The sequence below is a fragment of the Stylophora pistillata genome, chromosome 10 (genome assembly GCF_964205215.1).
Source record: "Stylophora pistillata chromosome 10, jaStyPist1.2, whole genome shotgun sequence".
Lineage (NCBI taxonomy): Eukaryota > Metazoa > Cnidaria > Anthozoa > Scleractinia > Pocilloporidae > Stylophora > Stylophora pistillata.
The window spans coordinates 15,561,141-15,586,078 of record NC_142528.1 but is presented as its reverse complement, the minus strand read 5'-3'; the positions used below and the strand labels follow the sequence as shown (position 1 = coordinate 15,586,078).

The window sequence follows — 24,938 nt, the reverse complement described above, 5'->3', positions numbered from 1 at the left end:
AGTCACAAAGATTGTCAACTCCATACCCTAATGTAAGATGGTGCGCAACCAAAACGTTTAATTTTATTACTCAAGTTTCCTTGCTAGTTGAAGGTGAGACGACGATGATACAACTTTAGCGGGGGAATGACATAAAAGGTTATTTTGAAGTCAATTAACATAGTGGTTTTCATGTGTACATGTTTCTACCCTAAGGGTCAGTCCAAATTTGGTTCATTGTCACTTAGTTCCACAAAAGAGTCATACCGGCCCACTTAACGAGTGAGATCAATTTACGAGTATATAAAACCTTTCTACCATTCAAAAGTAAAACCTCTGATATGAAACTGGAGGCAAAGCTTTATGAAATGGCAGATTATAGTTAAGGGAGGAGTCAAGCCCCCATGACTCAATAATAACAAGTGATACATATGTAAAACTAAGAAGCTTGCTTGTTTATTAAAATAATACTTAGCACGTAGGATCATTACTATAACAACAATTTTCATGACATTTTGAATCATTTATAACGGTGTGATAAGTAAAAATTTTGTAAAAACTGAGGAAAAAAAACAAAAGGACTTAAAATAAAAACCAACCTATGGAAAATGTCTGCTAAAATATTTTTGCTTCTCAGCCTTGGCTTCCTGAGACTCCTGAAACTATTAGCTACAGTCGGTATGTATTTCAACAACATTGCTCATTGAAAATACGATCTAACGCAGGGTAAATGGTTAAAATTTCTAGTCTGACAGAGTCTATCAAATTCGAAATATGAGCAACGCCACAACACTAGGAACAGATCTCACTGAAAGCTGCATTACTAACGACACTAACTAAGAAATATCAAAAGGAAAGAGCTATTGTAGGTTTAATGATTAAAGTTAAGGGTACTGAACAAATGAAAAATGAGCTTACTGGTCATGCTATGCTAAAAAACCTGATTTCCGTTACCATCTTGCCTTTAACACGGTGTAGATATCTACAGGAGTAAGCTTCTCCTATAATATGGGTGTGGCCTGTATGTTGGACGTTCGCAAACATATTGCGAACAATACACACGATAAACGCGGTGCCTCCGGTAACACCTCCACCAAGAGCAATACCGGATCGTTCTGCATAAAACCGCAACTACCTTGGTTTGTTTCCTCCAGTATCCTCCCCTCAAGGAACACCAACACCTATCGCTGTAGGTAACACTGCCTTTTCCACCTGCGCACAGATTACAGGGATGAATTGGCGGAAGTGACGCCGCGTGTCGACGACTGCGATGTTGCGTTCCTGTTGAAGAAAGAGAAGGCACGCATGATGGTTTTGTTTCTATTTTAGTTGGTTGCATTTCATGTGTCATAGCAATTTGTAGTTGCAAAACAAAATCAAATATTAGGAGAAATACGCTAGTTTATTTCTTGTGGGACTCTACAGCATCTACAATTATTCAAAATTCCAATAGCCGAGTTAAGAGATGTTTATATATTCTTCATTCTGTAATGCTTTCAAGGAACCATGGTAGTTTGGTATGGTTTCACGTTCAAGTTAGCTTTGGAATGCATATCTTGAAAAAATCAGATGTCTAAAGTGCGTTCGAGCTTTACGTTTTTTTTTTTTTCACTGTCCTTAACACACCCTCTGTCTCAATCCTTGTAGAAGTCATTGAGTCGTCCATCATTTTCGCCCGATAGATCGGGTAATCAGGACAGAAGTTCGCCAAATCATCGCTCAACACAGAGCGATCCACCATTTCATTGTCCACTGTCCACTTGCTCTCCATAATTTTTGATTTGTCTTCGTCCACATCCTGCAAAACAGCATCAAGATGTTTATAGAGGGTTTTCAGCAATCTCTATGTAAAAGAAAAATTGTGCGTATCCCACACTGTTCACGAAACAGTCCACTGGATTCCTTATTCAGCTAGCCAACATAAAAAAAAGTTAGAACCCGTATCGATCCATGTACTTCGCTTTTGAATTCTTTTTGTTTGGGTAAAAATAGACACGAGTACCCGAACATCGGCCCGATAAAATTTCTAAAACGCGGTACCGGGTTAAGAATTGGTGGCATTTAAGTGGCAGCGCTCGAAATGATGATTCTAGCGAATAGTTAGCAAAATAATGACTTTCTGCGTTCACTTGACAGCAGTTGTGTGTCTTATTGAAAAAAAAAATTAAAGTTTAGAGAATATTGTGACCGTTTTATACGGAGGGTCATACGTCGAGAAAAGATTATAAAGGCGGCATCATAGGAAATTGACTGCCAATTAATCAATAAGAGGGAAATGATAAAAATATTATTGAGCCTAGGGGGATCAGTCAATTCTAACGTAACCATAACCAATATCTTCCAACACCCCTCCTCTCCCCTCCCCTCCCCTCCCCTCCCCAGGCGATCATAAATGACTGGTCCTCAAAGGAGTAGCACTCAAAATTATGATTCTAGCTAATACTGAGTTAGCAATTGAAGACTTTCAAAAGTAGGTTTCTGCGTCTTCCGCAGTCGATAGTTCTCGCCTCATACCTATTGTTTTAAAGAAAAGGAACATATCCTCACCTCTGTCTTATCAAGATCACTTTCGAGTTTTTCTGGCGTCGGGACGTCTTCTGACAGTGGCATAAGGTAACAGATCTTTTTTTCAGGCAACAGCATCATAGTCATATTCTGTTTTACGAGAAAAAAAAAGATTTTTATCAAGTTCAGTACTACTCAAACATTTAATTTAGTATCTGATGAGTGCGGAAACATAAATTTGTATAGGCATAATTTATTTTTTCCGCCTGTCCTCTTTCGTAGCTGAAGCGGATTATATTCAGCGTGGTCCCGACAGTTTGTGCAAGGTTTGATAGAAGATTTGGTAAAACCAAATGCATTTACAGACACACACTGACGCGGAAACTAATAGACTTACCGTCTTAAAGTCGTGCAAAATATTGCTTTCGTCCACGTCGTTGTGAGCAGGAACTTTAAACAGTTCAGTTTGCCTCTCTGTGTCTATCTCGATTGTCTCGTTGTACTGTGTCCCAGTCTCACGAATATCAACTTTGTAGTCCACAACCTATGATGATGTGAACGCTTGAATCAATTCTCAGATTTGAGGGGTCTGTTTTTACCTATAAATACGTACACTGATCTTTGAAGCAACAAAGGTTCGTCGAGAAAAACCGCGTAAATATTCATGTGAATGGAAAGTGAAAAGTACGGGAACAACTTAAATCGTGATAACACGACAGTCAAAGTGAAGTTTAATTACAATATGTAACAAACAAAGAGATTTGCATCTCTAATGAGAGATGCATTGAAACTTTGAAGCTGAAATCCTAAATCAAATATTAAGTTCCGTGTTCGAATTTACCGTAGTCTATCAACGGGAAGAAATAATTCTCCAACGCACTATCTCAAAGTTAAACACAGGTAATCAAGGACATGACGACTTAACTGATCTTTTTTTGGGCTAAACTTTTCAAACTTTTGCCTTCGTTGTAAACCACAATTCGAGTGGAGAGGACATTATGTTACAATAGTTTCTTGGTTTTAAACGTCCTACTTATTCCCAATGGTTCTATGAGCTAACAGCGATCATGAAATGACAAATAAAAAGGCCAGTCTTTAGATTGCAAGAAATAAGTGAACAAAACAAAAACAAAAAAAAGGCATATTCTTTGAAGAAAGATCAGTGAACCTTTCATCATTATTTGTTGGATTGAGAGGGAAATGATTTACCTTCTTAGGAGACCGAGCGGAACGCACAGGATTCGCAGATGTCCAGTTTGCTGTGGCAACCAGCAGCAAAAGAGCGAGGATCGGTTTCTACAAGGAAAGAAAAAAATAGAGACTGATTATCAATCCTATTTTATTAATCAGAGGAAAACGCGCGATGAACTGCCAACCAGCTCTGTCCTTATTTTTAATGGTCATTTTGTTGAGCCTTCGTCAAACTCATAAAAACTGTTGCCAATAAGATGATGGTGTGTAAGGCAATATGGGATATACCTTTTATACTATTTTGCCGACATTCATAATTAACTTTTAAAAATAAAGTTGCAGTTAAAAGGAAACAATAATAATAGTAATAATGATGATGACAATTAACAGTAAAATCCACATAGAAAGTTGGAACTCATCAAACTTAGTTTGCGAAGTCAGCTCGGGAAAGGAGACGAAAAAAGTACATGATCAATACAGCAGTTCCAGAAACCTTTTCAAGTGTTTGCCGTAAAGTGCATCATGAATTCTAAGTAACCTGAATATAGCTATTATTTTTCACTTACAGCGAGCATATTAGTCTTGTGCTGGCCTCAACTTTGTTTGATTTTCTTCTTGGTTTTTTCTTTTTCTAGGTGTTGTTCGTCTTTCTACAACTAAAGCGGACGCACACTGCAACTTGGACGGGCTTTGCTTCTTTTTATGCTATACTTAATGCTATGCATATGCATTATTGATGCGTATTTGAATTTGATGTTTCAGCGAGAGCTACACTGATTGCACTCTTGGAGATTCATTTTTAGATTTCTTGGAAATAACAGGAAGCGTGGACAAAGGAACACCAGAAGTGTTTACTGCATAAGGCACTTCGTTACCATCAACTGATGATTCTCTGTTATTTTTTAAGTTACACATACTTTGTTGTGATGTCGGTAATTTTTTACAGTTGTTATTAGCATCATATGTTAGTCCATCACTGACCTTCTATTACAAAACATGATTCTTAACCGGGAAGTAGGAATTTCCTTAATTCGCTTCAGCATTAGGGAAACTTTACTCATCCTTAAGACCACAGGGTAATTCAATGAGTATTCTTGGACACGTAATCTTGATTCATATTTATTGGAGTATAATCAGTCGCCCTTGACTGTTTTTAAACCGTTTCTGTTCTTTAACCCAAGCCTAGCATTTCTATAATTTGGTGGTTTTGTTCAACTTGAGTTATATCTTCAAGTTATGCTGGAAACTCCTTTTCGAAGGAAACTGGAATGCTGATATAGTGAACTGAATACACTGCCCTGAAATGTTATCACGCTTTATCCACTGAAGCTTAACTTCCTTGTTTTACCTCATTACACTAATCACTCCCTGCATTTGTTTCAGCAAACAGGTGCCTTTCTCATAGTTTTACCAAGCCTTTAACGCTATTTCCCTCCGTATTGCTTCTACTTCCAAGTCGGCTTACAACCCAAAAGACAACCCTTTGTTATTAGAATGTAATTTTAATTTCACTACTCAGTGAGTTTTGAGAACATCTCGGTGGATGTAAAAGTTTTCATTAGTTCCTTTAAGTTTGTTCATATAATTGTCGAATTTTAAACTGCAAGGCGAGAATTCTGTCAGTTTAGTATTTCAGTTTTAAAAACTTGAAGCCCTCAAGATATATCTGCTTAGCACCACTGATCTTATCTCAGTAGTGAGTGAATGGAGTTGTGCTCAGTGAACACGTATCGTTGCCGTTAATTCTTTTCTCTTTAGATATCAAGTGCCCTCCTGGATATGGACTAAACTCATTTGTGATAATAGATTTATACACCTGTATTTCAGCAATCACGACAAAGTAGATGCTCAAAGTTTGCGTTACGTATGTATTTTGAACTAAGGAATAAAAGTTTTGATTCGCTTAAGCTTGCTGAAGGGTGTTAAATTAACAAATAATTAAGGACTGACTAGGAAGTTATGATCATTCAACGTTACTGTCCTCTAAAGCAGGAGGAAAATGATGAAAACGGTAGACAAAAAGAAGAAATGCTGTAGAGCAGAAATGAACCATTTATAAAGTGCCTAATCCCTTTCTAGGGCCTACAACTGTCGTAATTCGAAACCTGTGTCACAAGAAAACTACTACTATAGACTTTAAAGTCTATAGAAGGAGTTGAAATATGCAGCCAGCCATTTTGATGTTTCAGTCAGTTCCAAGTTTGCTAAAAGGGACTGAGGTTACCACCACACAAAATATCCTGGAAAGATAACCAAACAGGCTTGATTCCTTACATAGGCATAGGTAATAAAAACATCAATGGTGTCATACACTGGAAATGTTTTCGAAATGCCGTAACTGCTGACTTACAACGACTTAATTGCGAGACATTAAACGATCAAACTAAATACCAAACAACGAGAAAAGAAAGAAACTAGATGGCGTATATTTCTGAATATAAAAATTTAAACTTGTTTTGAAAAAGGAAAGCTTCCCTAAAGATGCGGGGAGACGAAAGAAAACATTGACATACTATCTAGTGCCACAAATACACTTTTTAAAACCTTCGAACTAAAGAAGCAGATTGCGAGCAAGTTATCAATACACAGACAACTGGTAATCAACTCTGAAGTACAAAACACAAACAGTGGTCGGATAAACGTGACAATCCACCACTTCATTGTATTTCAAATGATACCTAAAATGAATTCAAGACTAAGAAAAGGAGAACGCGTGGGAAATTCCAATGAATTCATAAACTTTTAGAACGGTTAGCGTTCTTTTACAGGAAATGAACAATTCTTGTATTATCTTAAAAAAAACATCAACAACAGATGTAAGTCTTGCAACACAATTAGGCAGTAAATCAACGTAATTCCCTCCCAAACATTTGCATGTTCCGCGTAACCAAAATTGTGAATCGGCAAACAATAAACATGGACGCCGTCATTCTGTCGATATCTTGCGTGATACTCGTCTTGCTTTCAGCGAGCAAGAAACTCGATGGTACCTCGCTATTTTAAAGGGGGATACAATGTTGCAGGCTCTGAGGCAAAAAGCATCAGCAAAAACTTGGAGAAATTTATGGAAAGACTCTAAGAAGTGTTAAGGCAGTTAATTATTAGTATGCTACTTTTACTCTGCTTTGTTGTCTATCTCTTGCTTTGTCATTTTCTTCCTGGTTTTAGGAAACGCTTACCTTGCACCTCTAGACTTCCTTGTTAGTCTTTACTTGTTTGATAAGCAAACATTCCTCTCGGTATTGACGTATTTCAAATTGCCAGTTTTAAATAGACTTGATTCTTGAAAACCAAGTATCTGAGAGTTACTGGGCCATCAGTGTTCCGCGATTGCTTAGACATTGATGATAATTCTGGAACGACAGTTGAATTTTGATGAGTTTTGAGATTATTTGCATTTTTAAGAGGCCAATTAAGAATTTCAAAAGAACAATCGATTGCCAAGAGTAATGTCCATTGAGCGTAAGCTATTCACAAAATTGAGAAAAAAGAAACGAACCGAAGATGGCTCCATAGTACACCGTATTGCAAAGTGGAACTTATGATTATTTTTTTCTGTGTTTGAAAAGACTCTTCTACACGCCATCTTCGGCTCGTTCGTTTTTTTCTCAATTTTGTCAATAGCCTACGCCCAGTGAACATTAATCTTGCCAATCGATTGTTCTTTTGAAAGTGTCATTTGACCTCTTAAAAATGCAAATAATCTCAAAACTCATCAAATTCAACTGTCATTCTAGAATTATCATCAAAGTTTCAGTAATCGCGGAACACTGATTGCCCTCTGACGCTTGGTTTTTAACAATTAAGCCTATTTAAAACTGGCAATTCGAAATACGTCAGTTCCGAGAGGAATGTTTGATTATCAAACAAATACTGACTTACGAGGAAGTTTGAAGATGCAAGGTAAGCGTCTCCTAAAACCAGGAAGCGAATATCATGCAAGATATCGAGAGAATGACGGCGCCCATGTTTACAGTATTTCTTTGGTTTTTATCGATCTTAGATTTTATCATAAGCATACATTTTCAAATTTTATTTCTTTGGAAGTTTATTTACATAGGGTTAACCTCTTAAACTTCCTTTTTAGGGTATTATTTTGTGTTGTTTACTCTTTGATACCTTAAATAAAGTATGTATGTATGATTCACAATCATGGTTACGCGCAACATGCAATTGTTTTGGAGGGAAATGCGTTGATTCACAGCCTTGCCGTGTTGCAAGACTTACATCTGTTGTTGTTTTTTTTTTTTAGATAACATAAGAACTGTAGTTCATTTCCTGTGAAAGAACGCTAACCGTTCTAAAGTTCACGAATTCATTGGTCAGGAATTTCCCATGCCTTCTCCTTTTCTCATGCAGTGATTGCACTCATTTTAGGTATCGTTGGAAACACAATGAAGTGGTGAATTGTCACGTTTATCCGACCACTGTTTGTGTTCTGTAATTCAGAGTTGATTACCAGTTATCTGTGGTTTAATAGCTCGCTCGCAATCTGCTTCTTTAGTTCGAAGGTTTTCAAAAGTGTATTTGTGACATTAAATAGTATGTCAATGTTTTCTCTCGTCTCCACGCATCTTTAGGGAAGCTTTCCTTTTTTAATTTTTATATTCAGAAATATACGCCATCTAGATTCTTTGTTTCCTCGTTGTTTGGTATTTAGTTTGATCATTTAATGTCTCGCAGTTGAGTCGATGTAAGTCAGCAGTCACGGCATTTCGCAAACATTTCCAGTGTATGATGTTTTTTACTTATACTTATTTGAGGAACCAAGCCTGTTTGGTTATCTTTCCAGGATATTTTGTGTGGTGGTAACCTCAGTCCCTTTTAGAAAACTTGGAACTGACTGTAACATCAAAATGGCTGGCTGTACATTTTAACTCCTTCTACAGACTTAAAAGTCTATAGTAATAGTTTTGACACAGGTTTGATTACTACAATCGCAGGCCCCTTGAAAAGGAGTGGGCACTTTTTAAACGGCTCATTTCTGCTCTACAGTATTTCTTCTTTTTGTCTATCGCTCTTCATCATTTTCTTCCTGCTTTAGAGGAAAATAACCTTGAATCATAACTTCCTTGTCGGTCATTAATTATTTGTTAATTTAACACCCTTCAGCAAGCGAATCAAAACTTTTACCCCGTAGTTTAAAATACATACGGAACGCAAACCTTGAACACCTACTTTTTCGCAATTGCTGAAATACAGGTGTATAAATCTATTATCACAAATGAATTTATTCCATCTCCGGGAGGGCACTTGATATCTAAATAGAAAATAAGCACATGCAAAGATACGTGTTCACTGAGCAAAAACCTATTCACTCATTAAGATAAGATCAGTGGCGCTAAGCAGATATATCTGATGGCTTCAAGTTTTTAAAACTAAAAATACTAAACTGACAAAATTCTCGCCTTGCAGTATAAAATTCGACAATCATATGAACAAACTTAAGGGAACTACTGAAAACTTTTACATCCACCGAGACGGTTCTTTATACTCACTGAGATCTTTATACTCACTGAGAGTTGAAATTAAGTTGAAATTTTAATAACAAAGGATTGTCTTTTGTGTTGTAAACCCACTTGAAAGTATAAGTAATACGGAGGAAAATAGCGTTAAAGGCTTGGTAAAAACTATGAGGGAAGGCATTTGTTCGCTGAAACAGATGCTGGGAGTGATTAGTGTAATGAGGTAAAACAAGGAAGTTAAGCACGGCAGATCATCCGCTTGGATAAAGCGCTTTAACATTGCAAACATTTCAGGGCATTGCATTCAGTTCACTATATCAGCATTGCAGTTTCCTTCGAAAAGGATTTTCCGGCATAACTTGAAGATGTAACTTAAGTTGAACAGAGTAACCAAATTATAGAAATGCTAGGCTTAGGTTAAAGAACAGAAACGGTTTAAAACGGTCAAGGGCGACTGATTATACTCCAATAAATATGAATCAAGATTACGTGTCCAAGAATACTCATTGAATTTCCTTGTGGTCGGGATGAGTAAAGTTTCCCTAATGCTGAAGCGAATTAAGGAAATTCCTACTTCCCGGTTAAGAATCATGTTTTGTAATAGAAGGTCAGTGATGGACTAACATATGATGCTAATAACAACTGTAAACAATTACCGACATCACAACACAGAATGTTTGCTTATCAAACAAGTAAAGACTAACAAGGAAGTCTAGAGGTGCAAGGTAAGCGTTTCCTAAAACCAGGAAGAAAATGACAAAGCAAGAGATAGACAACAAAGCAGAGTAAAAGTAGCATAGTAATAATTAACTGCCTTAACACTTTTTAGAGTCTTTCCATAAATTTCTCCAAATTTTTGCTGATGCTTTTTGCCTCAGAGCCTGCAACATTGTATCCCCCTTTAAAATAGCGAGGTACCATCGAGTTCCTTGCTCGCTGAAAGCAAGGCGAGTATCACGCAAGATATCGACAGAATGACGGCGCCCATGTTTATGGTTTGCCGATTCACAATTTTGGTTACGCGGAACATGCAAATGTTTGGGAGGGAATTACGTTGATTTACTGCCTAATTGTGTTGCAAGACTTACATCTGTTGTTGATGTTTTTTTTAAGATAATACAAGAATTGTTCATTTCCTGTAAAAGAAAGCTAACCGTTCTAAAAGTTTATGAATTCATTGGAATTTCCCACGCGTTCTCCTTTTCTTAGTCTTGAATTCATTTTAGGTATCATTTGAAATACAATGAAGTGGTGGATTGTCACGTTTATCCGACCACTGTTTGTGTTTTGTACTTCAGAGTTGATTACCAGTTGTCTGTGTATTGATAACTTGCTCGCAATCTGCTTCTTTAGTTCGAAGGTTTTAAAAAGTGTATTTGTGGCACTAGATAGTATGTCAATGTTTTCTTTCGTCTCCCCGCATCTTTAGGGAAGCTTTCCTTTTTCAAAACAAGTTTAAATTTTTATATTCAGAAATATACGCCATCTAGTTTCTTTCTTTTCTCGTTGTTTGGTATTTAGTTTGATCGTTTAATGTCTCGCAATTAAGTCGTTGTAAGTCAGCAGTTACGGCATTTCGAAAACATTTCCAGTGTATGACACCATTGATGTTTTTATTACCTATGCCTATGTAAGGAATCAAGCCTGTTTGGTTATCTTTCCAGGATATTTTGTGTGGTGGTAACCTCAGTCCCTTTTAGCAAACTTGGAACTGACTGAAACATCAAAATGGCTGGCTGCATATTTCAACTCCTTCTATAGACTTTAAAGTCTATAGTAGTAGTTTTCTTGTGACACAGGTTTCGAATTACGACAGTTGTAGGCCCTAGAAAGGGATTAGGCACTTTATAAATGGTTCATTTCTGCTCTACAGTATTTCTTCTTTTTGTCTACCGTTTTCATCATTTTCCTCCTGCTTTAGAGGACAGTAACGTTGAATGATCATAACTTCCTAGTCAGTCCTTAATTATTTGTTAATTTAACACCCTTCAGCAAGCTTAAGCGAATCAAAACTTTTATTCCTTAGTTCAAAATACATACGTAACGCAAACTTTGAGCATCTACTTTGTCGTGATTGCTGAAATACAGGTGTATAAATCTATTATCACAAATGAGTTTAGTCCATATCCAGGAGGGCACTTGATATCTAAAGAGAAAAGAATTAACGGCAACGATACGTGTTCACTGAGCACAACTCCATTCACTCACTACTGAGATAAGATCAGTGGTGCTAAGCAGATATATCTTGAGGGCTTCAAGTTTTTAAAACTGAAATACTAAACTGACAGAATTCTCGCCTTGCAGTTTAAAATTCGACAATCATATGAACAAACTTAAAGGAACTAATGAAAACTTTTACATCCACCGAGATGTTCTCAAAACTCACTGAGTAGTGAAATTAAAATTACATTCTAATAACAAAGGGTTGTCTTTTGGGTTGTAAGCCGACTTGGAAGTAGAAGCAATACGGAGGGAAATAGCGTTAAAGGCTTGGTAAAACTATGAGAAAGGCACCTGTTTGCTGAAACAGATGCAGGGAGTGATTAGTGTAATGAGGTAAAACAAGGAAGTTAAGCTTCAGTGGATAAAGCGTGATAACATTTCAGGGCAGTGTATTCAGTTCACTATATCAGCATTCCAGTTTCCTTCGAAAAGGAGTTTCCAGCATAACTTGAAGATATAACTCAAGTTGAACAAAACCACCAAATTATAGAAATGCTAGGCTTGGGTTAAAGAACAGAAACGGTTTAAAAACAGTCAAGGGCGACTGATTATACTCCAATAAATATGAATCAAGATTACGTGTCCAAGAATACTCATTGAATTACCCTGTGGTCTTAAGGATGAGTAAAGTTTCCCTAATGCTGAAGCGAATTAAGTAAATTCCTACTTCCCGGTTAAGAATCATGTTTTGTAATAGAAGGTCAGTGATGGACTAACATATGATGCTAATAACAACTGTAAAAAATTACCGACATCACAGCAAAGTATTTGTAACTTAAAAACTAACAGAGAATCATCAGTTGATGGTGACGAAGTGCCTTGTGTAGTAAAGACTTCTGGTATTCCTTTGTCCACGCATCCTGTTATTTCTAAGAAATCTAGAAATGAATCACCCAGAACGCAATCAGTGTAGCACCCGCTGAAACATTAAATTCAAATACGCATCAATAATGCATATGCATAGCATTAAGTATGCCATAAAAAGAAGCAAAGCCCGTCCAAGTTGCAGTGTACGTCAGCTTCAGTTAAAGAAAGACGAACAACAACAAGAAAAAAAAACTGAAGAAAATCAAACAAAGTTGAGGCCAGCACAAGACAAATATGCTCGCTGTAAGTGAAAAAACAATAGCTACATTCAGGTTACTTACAATTCACGATGCAGCCTACGGCAAACGTTCGAAACAGGTTTCTAGAACTGCTGTATTCATCATGGACTTTTTTCGTCACCTTTCCCGAGCTGACTTCGCAAACTAAGTTTAATGAGTTCCAACTCTCTGTGTGGATTTTACTGTTAATTGTGATCATCATTATTATTATTATTATTCATTCTTTATTTAACTGCAACGTTATTTTTAAAAGTTAATTATGAATGTCGGCAAAATATTATAAAAGGTATATCCTATTTTGCTTAACCTACCACTATCTTATTGACAACAGTTTTCATTGAAGTAAAGTTTTAAAACCAGAACATAGATGAATTTTTATGAGTTTGACTAAGGCTTAATAAAATGATCATCAAGAAGAAAGACTGAGCTGGTTGGCAATTCATCGTGCGCTTTCTTCTGATTAATAAAATAAGATTGAGTGCTAATCAGTCTCTATTTTTTTCTTTCCTTGTAGAAACCAACCCTCGTTTTGTTGCTGTTGGTTGCCACATTCAACTGGACATCTGCGAATCCCGTCCGTTCCGCTCGGTCTCCTAAGAAGGTAAATCATTTCCCTCTCAATTCAACCAACAATGATGATGAAAGAGTCACCGATATTTCTTCAAAGAATATGCCTTTATTTCGTTTTCTTGGCTTCTTTTTTGCGATTTGATCGGTCTTTTTATTTGTCATTTCGTGATCGCTGTTAGTTCGTAGAACCTTTAAGAGTAACCAAAAGGTTTCAAACCAAGAAACTATTGTAACATATTGTCCTCTCCACTCGAATTGTGGTTTACAACGAACTAAAAAGTATGAAACTTTATGCCCCCAAAAATGAGCAATTAAGTCGTCATGTCTTTCATTGCACATCCTCAACCTTGAGTTAGTGTGTCAGAGAATTATTTCTTCCAGTTCGGAAAGACGGCGGCAAATTCGAACAGGGAACTTAATTATGATTTTCGAATTTAAGTTCAAAGCTTTCATGCATCCCTCGTTAGAGATGTAAATCTCTTTGTTTGTTACATGGTGTAATTAAACTTCATTTCAACCGTCGTGTAATCACGACCGCGGTTATCATTGAACTTTACTTTTCCGTACTTTCCACTTTTCATTCACGTGAATATTTACGCGATTTTTCTCGACCAACCTTTGTTACTTCAAAGATAAATGTACAATTCTTAAGATAAAAACAGACTTCGCTCAAATTTGAGAATTAATTCGAGCATTCACGTCATCATAGGTTGTGGATTACAAAGTTGATATCCGCGAGACTGGGACACAGTACAACGAGACAATCGAGATAGACACAGAGAAGCAAACTGAACTGTTTAAAGTTCCCGCTCATAACGACGTGGACGAAAGCAATATTTTGCACGACTTTAAGACGGTAAGTCTATTAGTTCTCGTCTCAGCTGCTGTAAATGCATTTGGTTTTACCAAATCTTTAATCAAACCTTGCACAAACTGTCGGGACCACGCTGAATATAATCATAATTAGCTTCAGCTACGAAAGAGGACAGGTGGAAAAAATAAATTATTCCTATAGAAATTTATGTTTCTGCGTTCATCAGATACCAATGTTTGAGTAGCACTGGACTTGTTGAGAATCTAATCTTTTTGCGTCAAACAGAATATGACTATGATGCTGTTGCCGGAAAAAAAGATCTGTTACCTTATGCCACTGTCAGAAGACGTGCCGACGCCAGAAAGACTCGAAAGTGACCTTGATCAGACAGAGGTGAGGATATGTTCCTTTTCTTTAAAACAATAGGTATGAGGCGAGAACTATCGACTGTGGAAGATGCGGAAACCTACTTTTGAAAGTCTTAAATTACGAACTCAGTTTTAACTAGAATCCTCATTTTGAGTGCTACTCCTTTAGGGACCGGTCATTTATTATCGCCTGGGGAGGGGAGGGGAGGGGAGAGGCGTTGGAAGATATTGGTTATGGTTACGTTGAAATTGACTGATCCCCCTTAGGCTCAATAGTATTTTAATTATTTCTCCCTCATTGATTAATTGGCAGTCAATTTCCTGTGGTGCCCCCCTTTATAATCTTTTCTTGATGACGGACCCCTCTCCGTATAAAACGATTTAAATATTTTCTAAACTTTTTCCAATAAGATACACAATTGCTGTCAAGTGAACGTAGAAAGTCTTTATTTGCTAACTGTTCACTAGAATCATCATTTGGAGTTCTGCCACTTAAATGCCACCAATTCTTAACCCGGTGCCGCGTTTTGGAAATTTTATCGGGCCGATGTTCGGGTACTCATGTCTATTTTTACCCAAACAAAAAGAATTCGCAAGCGAAATAGGTGGATACGGCTTTTAACTTTTTTTCTGTTGGCTAGCTGACTAAGGAATCCAGTGGACTATTTCGTGAACAGTGCCGGTGGGATACGCACAATTTTTCTTTTGCATAGGGATTGCTGAAAAATTCTATAAACATCTCGATGCTGTTTTGCAGGAAGTGGACGAAGACAAATCAAAAACTATGGAGAGCAAGTGGACAGTGGACAATGAAATGGTGGATCGCTCTGTGTTGAGCGATGATTTGGCGAACTTCTGTCCTGATTACCCGATCTATCGGGTGAAAATCATGGACGACTCAATGACTTCTACAAGGATTGAGACAGAAGGTGAGTTAAGGACACAGTGAAAAAATGGAAAGCTCGAACGCATTCTAGACATCTGATTTTTTCAAGATATACATTCCAAACCCAACTTGAAAGTGAACCCATACCAAACTATCATGGTTCCTTGAAAGCATTAAAGAACGAAGAATATGTAAACACTTATTAAAGACTATTCAAGTTGGAATTTTGAGTGATTGTAGATGTGGTAGTGTCCCACAAGAAATAAACTAGCGTATTTCTCCTAATATTTCCTTTCCTTTTTGCAATTACAAATTGCTATGACACATGAAATGCAACCAACTAAAATAGAAACAAAACAATCGAACAGGTCTTCTCTTTTTTCAACAGGAACACAACATCGCAGTCGTCGACAAGCGAGATCATTTCCGCCAATTCATCCCTGTAATCTGTGCGCAGGTGGAAAAGGCCGCGTTACCTACAGCGACAGGTGTTGGTGTTCCTTGATAGGTGGATACTGGAGGAAACAAACCAAGTTAGCTGCACGTTTATGCATTACGGTCCGGACTTGTTCTTGGTGGGGGTGTTACTCAAGGCACATCGTTTACCGTGTGTATTGCTCGCAATATATTTGCCAACGTCCAACATATTATAGGCCACGCCCTTACTATAGGGGAAACGTACCCATGTAGATAACTTCGCCGTGTTAAAGGCAAGATGGTGACGGAAATCAGGTTTTTAGCATATCATAGGCAGAAAGCTTTTTTTTTTCACTTGTTACCCTTAAGGTTAACCATTGAACCTACAATAGCTCTTTTCTTTTGACATTTCTTAGATAGTGGCGTTAGTAATCCAGCTTTTAGTGAGATCTGTTCTTAGTGTTATGGTGTTGCTCATATTTCGAATTCGATAGATTCTGTCAGACTAGGAATTTTAACCATTTCCCCTGCATGAGATCGTATTTTCAATGAGCAATGTAGTTGAAATACATACCGACTGTAGCTGATAGTTTCAGGAGTTTCAGGAAGCCAAGGCTGAGAAGCAAAAATATTTTAGCAGACATTTTCAATAGGTTGGTTTTTATTTCAAGTCCTTTTGTTTTTTATCCCAGTTTTCACGATATTTTTGCCTATCACACCATTATAAATGATGCGTAATGTCATGAATATTGTTATTACAGTAATGATCATATATCCTTTCTGTTAGGTGCTAAGTGTGATTTTAATAAACCAGCAAGCCTTTAAGTTTTACAAATGTATGACTAGTTGTTATTGAGTCATGGGGGCTTGATTCCACACTAGACTAAAATCTACCATTTCCTGAAACTTTTTCTCCTTTTTCATATTAGAGAAAGGTCTCTTTTAGTTTTGATTGGTAGAAAGGTTTCATTCATTCAATCGTAGAGTTATCTCACTCGTAACCTGGACCGAAATAGCCCTTCTTGGGGAACGAATTGTCAGTGAACCAAATTTGGACTGAAAACCACTTTATTGATTGAATTCGAGATAACGTTTGATGTCATTCTCTCGATAATAATAATGATAATAATAAAAACTTTATTTAAGTGTCAAATTTATTTAGCTGTACAAACACAAGCTAATTCTGGACACTAATCTAATCAACGATTATTAATCAATTAACAATATAAATTTTAAAATCTAAAAAGACTAACATAAATATCACGACGTGCAGAGATCGCGGCAGTCACTATTATTATCTAAAATACTCGCAATATCTAATTTACGTATGGTGGTTTTAAAAGACTGGAGACTAGGTGATTGTTTGACCAGGTTGTTAAGCCTGTTCCATTGCGCAGATCCGAAATAACGTATTGAGTGTTTCCCATAGTTAATAGTATTGAATCGAGGTAGATTAAAGTCTTTCCTTCTCAGATTGTAGCTTGAACTATTTAAGCTAAAAATTTCGGCAACATTGGTGGGGGCAAGCTTATGCTTAACTTTATACATAAGGATAGCAATGTCTTGAAGTCTACGATTATACAGTGTAGGTAATCGTGATCTTTTGAGCAGTGTCTCATAGGTATCTGATTTCGTTCTATACACTGCTCTGAACGCGCGTTCTTGAAGGCGTTCAATTTTCCTGCAGTCAGAAGCATTGGAAAAATGCCATATTAAGTAAGGTAGGCCGGGTAGGATAGAAGACTTATAGATGGTCAGCTTAGCTGGACAAGGAAAGAGATTATCTTTCCTCGATGAAGTTGCATCGTTGCCAATCGGTAATTGTTCTAAATGATCATGATTAGTTTGGTAAGTCCATAATCAAACACCTGAAACTCAATTGTTAGTTCTAAATTCCAACTTTCATGAAAAACGTACCGTTGCCACTGAAAGCTAAGAATTCGATACTTTATATGTTATTTAGCCTACATTTACAAGTCTTACATTTGATAGGCGACATAGAACACATAATAGTTAAATTTTAGGAGGAAGGATTCAGTTAAAAGCATGAAAATGATTATAAAAATAAATGGTTCAAAGTTATTCTTTTATTCACTTATTCTTGGTGTTCTTTTCACCTAGAAAATTCATTCTATACCAGCAGCTGTATGCAGAACATCTTGTTAAATTTTTAAGTCTACCGGCGGCGTTCAAGGCAACGTAAACTCCTGTCATCGTGCTCGTGTATCCATCCGTGAACATGTTCATCATTCGTAACAGCCTAACATATGCAATCGCTGTTACAGTAACTCGTTGCTTACAATGCTTGCTCAAAGCAAGGCACATAACACATCACAAAGAGGGACTCATTACTCATTACTCGAATTACTGACCCTGGTATAAAACCCCAGAAGCTCTTTAGGGATCTTTGAGGATTGTCAAAGACCTATCGAAGATCCTTTAAGACAAGGATCTTCAGAGGATCTTAAAAGGATCTTGAAATATCTTCAAAGATCATTATATGCAAAATAATTTGACAAGATCCTCAAGGATTTAATGAAGATCTTCCAAGGATCCTATAAAGATCCTTGTAGAGTTCCTCGTTAAGTCCTTTGTACGGATCCTTCAAGATCCTCAAGGACAATGGAAGGATCTTTAAAGATCTTAAAAGTATCCTTTCAAGGATCTTAATAAGACCTTTCCTAGGATCCTCGAGGACTTGATAAGGAACTTAAAAGGATCTTTATCAAGATCTTTGCACTGAAGATCTTTCCTGGGATCCTAAAAAATCTGACGTCCTATTCCAGCCCGTGTAAGTGTACCAAAATATTGACAAGAAATAACAGCATAAGAGAAATATTGCAGCATATTGTAAATATGAAATTAATATAATGATAGAAACTAAGTGGCTGGCAAGAATCTGGTGGTTCCAACCGTTTTTTAGCATTCAGGTTATTTAGGGAAAAGTTGCTAGGCGAAAAGCACCCGGTGGAAACATTTCACTTACCGGCAAAGTTTTGGGATTTTTTTAATGATTACTTCTGTGGAGTAGCACTAAAAAAATTAAGTGCAGATAAAAATATAGGCCGAAAGGAGGTTTTATTATCTAATAAAACACACTGCCTGAAAACTTCTTAAATCACAACACACTGTGTATTTGGTGTCGGCATACAGAAGCCTCTACATCAGATCAACGTTCCAGCCGTTTTTAGCATTCAGGTTCTTTAAGGAAAAGTTGCTAAGCAAAAAGCACCTAGTGGAAACATTTCACTTCCCGGCAAAGTTTTGGTTTTAATTTTTTTTTTTATGATTATTAATATTACTTCCATGACATGGCACTAAAACAGTTGAGTGAAGATGAAGATATGGGCTAAAAGGAAGTTTCATTACCTAATAAAGTACATTGCCCGAAAATTTCTTAGGTCATAACCCACTATGTATTGGGTGTCGGCGTACATAAGCCTCCATATCAAATCAGGGGTCAGCCGTGTTTTCAGTCAAGTGGCGCCTATTTGACACTTCACGAGCGCTTGTTAAAAGAAGACAAAACTTTTAAGGTGCATTTCATCCCCAAGAGATATTTGCCAGACAAAATCCTCAAAGATCTTGACACGAGAATGAAAGATCCTCAAAGATCTTGCAGAAAACGAAATATCCTTAAGGATCTTGGTAAGAAAATCATGTGAAAGATCCGTAAAGATCTTGGGAAGAAAATGAAATGGATTTTACTTGTCCTGCAGATTGATAATCAAGTAAAGGAACTGACATTCTCCAAGGATTTTGTTCAAACAATTTATTTCTGTGGTACAGTTGTAATTCAGCTTTTCTTCAATCGTGCAGTACAATTTTCTTCTGGATTTATTAAACATTAAAGTTGAAATGTTCAGCAGGCAACCGTGGACGATACTCCTACTCTTGTACGTTGGATCAGCGATGATCTAATCGGCCCAAAATAACGAATATGAAATATAAATAGAGAAGCAAGACCGATACAACGTAGATAAGTAAATTTTAAGACGGAGCACTATATTTCGGCTGGCCAAACCAGCCCTCTTCAGGTGCAGTGGGAATTAACAGAGAATTGGGGTGATGCTTCATATATAGCTGTATGATGCAACAGCGGAAATATGTAAAACTAATTTGATTGACAATGAGATAACAATAAAAATAGAAATGAAGTAAGTTAAATTGGATAAATAACTAGAAACTAATACATTAATTAAGAAATAACTAGAAACTAATACATTAATTAAGAAAGCTTCAAGAGGCAACACTATTTATGCAGATGGCCTTAACGCTCGCGAAGAAATGTATTAGTTTCTAGTTATTTATCCAAATTACCTTACTTCATTTCTATTTTTGCTCACTATTTCTATTATTATTGTTATCTCATTGTCAATCAAATTAGTTTAACATATTTCCGCTGTTACATCATACAGCTATCTATGAAGCATCACCCCAATTCTCTGTTAATTCCCACTGCACCTGAAGAAGGCTGGTTTGGCCAGCCGAAATATAGTGCTCCGTCTTAAAATTTACTTATCTACGTTGTATCGGTCTTGCCTCTATATTTATATTAAAGTTGAGTCGCAAAACTTCGAAATTCCTCCACAGTCGAGGAATGTTTGACAATCAAGCACCTCTCATAGGACTGACTTATTTCAAACAACTAACTTTATCAGGTGGTTTACCATGGGGTTTATTCCTAGAAACCGTATGTTAGAAAGAGCCCTGTCAAACATTTTCCTTTATTGCAGAATCACAGTGTTAAAGTCTTAAAGTACACTTAACATCTAAAAAAGAACCGTATATGTGCACGATCCTCGCAGTAAAGCACTATTTAAGCAATAGTGAGAGTCAGACCTGAGAAAATCTAGGCCTGTACGAGATTCGAACCACTGACCTCTGCGACACTAGTGCAGCGCTCTACCAATTGAGCTAACAAGCCATTAAATTAATTCGACATAAATCCGTAAGATGATAAATCAAACACAACGAATATATGAAATACATATATCTGAACTGCAGTAAAGGCCTGATTTTTTTCAGGTCTGATTCTCATTATTGCTTACTCCACGCCCCATTTTGTAAATAGTGCTTTACTGCGAGGATCGTGCACATATACGTTTCATAACCGCAGTTCAGATATATGTATTTCATATATTCGTTGTGTTTAAAAAAGAAGCGCCGGTCAGTGCAAAGACAATTGTGTTTACTAAGCGTAAAACTATCAACGGCAAAAGAGCAGAAAATACCTTGAAGATGCAAATGAATCTTCCCACAAACATACGAGAATCTTTTCACGCTGTAACAGGAAATTGAAGACGGAAACAAATCAACCAAACATCAACATGTCAATCAAGAACAAACCTGACAAACAGACTAACATGATGAGCAAACAAACACGACTATCAAACTAACATCCAATCAATTGAAATGTTCTCCTTATTATCCAGTGGGTAAAAATATCACAGTGGGTCTGGTATTTCAACGTATTTTCTGAGCTAAATACTAGCACAATATGCTTTTAAATAGCATTACAGAGGAGAAATCGAGATGTTTGTCTGCTCAGGTTGAACTTTGATATTACGTCAGAGAATGTAAATCACACAATGGAGTTCCGTAGATAACGCCATTAGTAAAAGATAAGACAAAGCATCTGTTTGTTAAAGCAGAAAGCGTTTTAAAAATAAAAACAAGATTGTTAAATACAGATTTCCTGCTGGGATAACGTGTGTCTGCGTTGCTAAAACTGGCATCGTATTCATCTTACAGCTCGCTGCATATTTACTTTGATTAATATGGTTCGCGTTACGTACAGAACAACTTCGAAAACTGAAAACGGAATTACACTGAATATGATAATACTTGTCTTTCTTGTTCTCCTACACAGAATCTAAGCTTGCTTCTGAAGCCGGAAAAGAAGAACTGTTACCTTCTGCCCCTGGAAAACGGCTTGTCCCCGCCAGCAAAACTTGCAAGTGATATGGACAAGGCCGAAGTAGGAACTTCTTCTTCTTAGCAACTTTCCTCAGTAAACTTTATCTTTCTCCTCTCTGCCACTCACCACGTTACACAACAGCCTTTCTCGATACATAAGCATGCACCACGTAGAACTGCCTCCCGGTTAGCTCAATGGATAGAACGCTGGACTGTTGTGCGGGAGGTCGAGGGTTCGAGCCCCGGCCGGACCAACACTCAAGGTCTTAAAATAATTGAGAAGACTTTGTTACCTTTCTATAACATCAAGAAATGGTTAGATATTCTAGTCTTCTCGGATAGGGACGAATAAATGGAGGTCCCGTCTCCTACAGGGTTGGGGTAGGAGACGTTAATTTCCCACACACGAGATTACTGTGTGATGGATGTCCTCCCCTGGGGTGGGATAGGTGGGAAGGTGAGATCGATAGACTGAAGCGGCTGCCAGAGGCGCCTGATATGCTGACGTCTGTTCTCAACCTCACACTGCACCCGTAATTCAGCCTCTGGGCTGCAAGTGGTCAGATATAAAACTATATTTTAACTTGATCAACAGAATATCAAACAATAGTAATTTTCGCTACACTTTTGCAGAGAATTAACAACAACAAGATCATCATCGCAAACAAATGGACAGCGGGCCAAAAGTTGACTGATCGATCCTTTCTGACCGATGAGATGACAGCTTTCTGTGCGGAATTATCCATATATTACGTGAAACAGTTGGAGGATACCATGACATTGTCCAAGATTCAAACAAACGGTGAGAGAGTTTCTTTAATAAGATAATGCCTGTAATAACTGTCTGTCTAACTGAATAACTGTAATAACTGGGGGTCTCTCCACAACTGAATTTCTCCTTGGTTTGAGACTGGTGCAACTGATTTGAGTTATACGGACAAGAAATTCCCACCACATTCCTACCAATATAATTTCGACAGATTCTTAACTGTGTGCTTACTTTTCAAACAGGTAGAAAAAATCGAAAACGACGACAGTTTGTCTCACTCGACGAGAATGTGTACAATGCTGGAATAGCCAATCCTTCAATACAAGACCCTGTAAGTTTTACAAACTGCATAAACTCAACGAGTATCTGGTTTATGAAATGCAGAATAGCTGGACGTACTTGTTATGAAATATTGGTGTGCTCACCATTAGACAACTGTAATCAACTGCACCTAATTAACACTGTGTTTTGCTGCGAATACGTTTGTGAGAAACTGCCTACTGTAGAGGGCTAAGCTGTCTTTTAAGTCGACAGAGCTGAATAACGTATGCGCATGCGGTAAGTTTGCCGCGGAAAACAGATTTTGAGCCGTTTGCATGGTTGATTTGCTAATCTGTTTCTTTGAGGCCTTGTTTCATTTACAGAACAACTTCCAAAAACTTTGTATACCCCCTAAAAAGTTTGGAAAATTAATTTTCTCCTTAAACTCTGGAAATAGGAAAATGCCTTTGACGACAACAAAATGCCTAGGTTTTAAATATCAGCCTTAATTATCTTCCGCTAATTTGGCTAGATTTTGGGCCTCACACGCTTGAACCGGCGTTCTCAACCGCATACTCTCTGACGTAGTATTTCGTTATTCAGCCCTGTCTTTTAAGTTTGTTTTAAAAACGTTACACTTCCTCATACAAACTCCTATATTTACGATAAAGCAAGTCTTAATTTCTTTGGGCTTTGTTAATTCTAGTTGTTTAACTTTTAAGCTTGTCATTTGCATGCCACCTGCTTTTGGGTCATGTATGCAGAAGTAGCCAAAAATACTTAATTTCAAACCTTGTGTATGGAGAAAAATAAAGTTCTTTACGTGTTTTAGACGCTACTCGTAGACTAAACTCTTACTTTAGAGATTGGGGGAAGTATTTTTTATCTTAGTATCCTGGGGTGCTTCAGCAAAGACCCTCAATTAATGGTAACAGCGCGATAAGATATAAAATTGTCGTCTCTATCAGGGAGACATGGCCTGAGGTTGTAAGCTTGAGAACCAACCACTAATTGGAAATTTCAAATAACTGGGTAAGGTAAGGCAGCTTTTACCGTTTCACCAAATTGTAGATCCACACTCAACAGGACATTTTTTTTAAACAACTTGACTGGCTAATTTACCTTATAGTCCTGAGTTTTCATTTTAAAATTCACATTCATCGGAATATCCAATTGTGTGACGGTTGGAAGCCCGTTCTCAGTTTTCATAGCTCTTCCGCATATACGTACCACAGAGACGCAATCATTTAAGTTTTGACGGTTGGTATTAAACTTAAACCTACTATATGACCCTACATGTTGTATTTACTTAACCAGAATATTTAGTTCGCATTCAGCCGTAAATTTCTTACAACAAACTCCCCATTACTGTTCATTTAATACGCTGCAACACAACTTCTCCCAGCAGGAGAGCTGTTCTGTGAAAAACACAGAACCCAAAGTTATGATTTACTTCTCCTGTGCCTATTTTTGCAACAATTTTTTATCAGTTTGAAATGTTTTCTGGTCTCTCTTGTTTCAGCGTGGGAACTATATTCCTTTCTTGTAGGTCTTCTCAATATCCTCCAGCTATTTCTAGTTCGCTTTCTCGTCTTTATCACTCCTTTGACGGGCTTCCCCCAGTTACGGACCATTGGATATGAAGATCTAAAATGACGTGCTGTATTGGCGCAAAAGTAAAACATACTCTGGCGAGAATTACCGTACAATTTCGCTGAAATCCATAATTAAACACTAAGAAGTAACTTAGCATTAAGAAAAGTATACAATAAAGCAGAGCTGCAGTTTAGATCACCTACAGTCAAGAAGTAAGGAGCGACAAGAAGATAAAAAAGAAGAAATCGTGGAAAGGGTGACATCAGCTACGTTAGATGAAAGTAAATAGGAATTGGACATATTCTTGTTAAAATTCAAACACCCTAGGTGCGTTAGATACTTGCACAACGCAGGCATCACTATATCTTACCTTAATGAATACATACATACATACATACATACATGCATATACTTTATTTAATCTCGAATTTGGAGTTGCTAAAGAATAAGCTAGTATCTTCGAGTTACAAGTATAATTCTAAATACTATTAAACTGTAAAATGTAAAATTGTAGCATTCTAAAATTTAACTATGAGAAAGAGTCAATCTGTAGAATCTTGCGCTTACAATCAGAAAATTCAGACGTTCTAAAAGAGTCCGGAAGAGAGTTCCATAGTTTTGAAGCCATATATGAAAAGGAGTGAAGATCATTAGTAGTAGTTTTTGTAGGCGGTAGAGACAAAATATAATGAGTGCAATAAAAGAAGCGTTTTTCACCAATCAGAGCGCTGGGAGAATCTCACTTATTCACAATTCTCAGTGAGTGGTTGATTCTCAAGCCTTTCATTCATAAGTAACGTTTTTATTTTGTTTATTTTGTCCTTTTGTTTTTTTACCTCAGTTTTTACAATATTTTAGCCTATCGCACC

The 24,938-nt window shown here is 37.1% G+C and overlaps 2 protein-coding genes and 1 pseudogene across 4 annotated transcripts in view; 1 reads left to right on the top strand and 2 right to left on the bottom strand.

Moving 5' to 3' along the window:
- Nucleotides 1-24,938, bottom strand: part of LOC148721943 (uncharacterized) — a 547,091-nt pseudogene that overhangs the window by 315,487 nt on the left and 206,666 nt on the right. The window lies entirely within an intron of this gene.
- LOC111333298 (uncharacterized) overlaps nt 414-24,938 on the bottom strand; it is a 99,878-nt gene continuing 75,353 nt past the window's right edge. The window contains exons 2-7 of one of the 2 annotated variants that reach the window (XM_088736583.1): nt 4,242-4,292; nt 3,694-3,780; nt 2,882-3,028; nt 2,527-2,634; nt 1,606-1,777; nt 414-1,260 (exon numbers count right to left, since the gene is read on the bottom strand). In XM_088736583.1, the coding sequence (XP_088592709.1) occupies nt 962-1,260; nt 1,606-1,777; nt 2,527-2,634; nt 2,882-3,028; nt 3,694-3,780; nt 4,242-4,250 (822 nt within the window). In that variant the 5' untranslated portion in view covers nt 4,251-4,292 and the 3' untranslated portion in view covers nt 414-961. Of the gene's footprint in view, nt 1,261-1,605; nt 1,778-2,526; nt 2,635-2,881; nt 3,029-3,693; nt 3,781-4,241; nt 4,379-24,938 lie in introns of those variants that run through there. The other variant, XM_022938838.2, reaches the window with a different exon arrangement.
- On the top strand, nt 12,339-16,359 carry LOC111333280 (uncharacterized). The gene is made up of 6 exons (XM_088736799.1): nt 12,339-12,473; nt 12,984-13,070; nt 13,749-13,895; nt 14,139-14,246; nt 14,979-15,150; nt 15,496-16,359. Exons 1-6 carry the CDS (start codon nt 12,465-12,467, stop codon nt 15,795-15,797), a joined length of 825 nt encoding a protein of 274 aa, XP_088592925.1. The 5' UTR covers nt 12,339-12,464; the 3' UTR covers nt 15,798-16,359.

Bases quoted from the DNA above. Each gene is read 5' to 3' on its own strand.
- LOC111333280 (XM_088736799.1), top strand. The intron at 13,071-13,748 runs GTAAATCATTTC...ACGTCATCATAG, and splicing joins CCGCTCGGTCTCCTAAGAAG to GTTGTGGATTACAAAGTTGA. The intron at 14,247-14,978 runs GTGAGGATATGT...GCTGTTTTGCAG, and splicing joins GTGACCTTGATCAGACAGAG to GAAGTGGACGAAGACAAATC.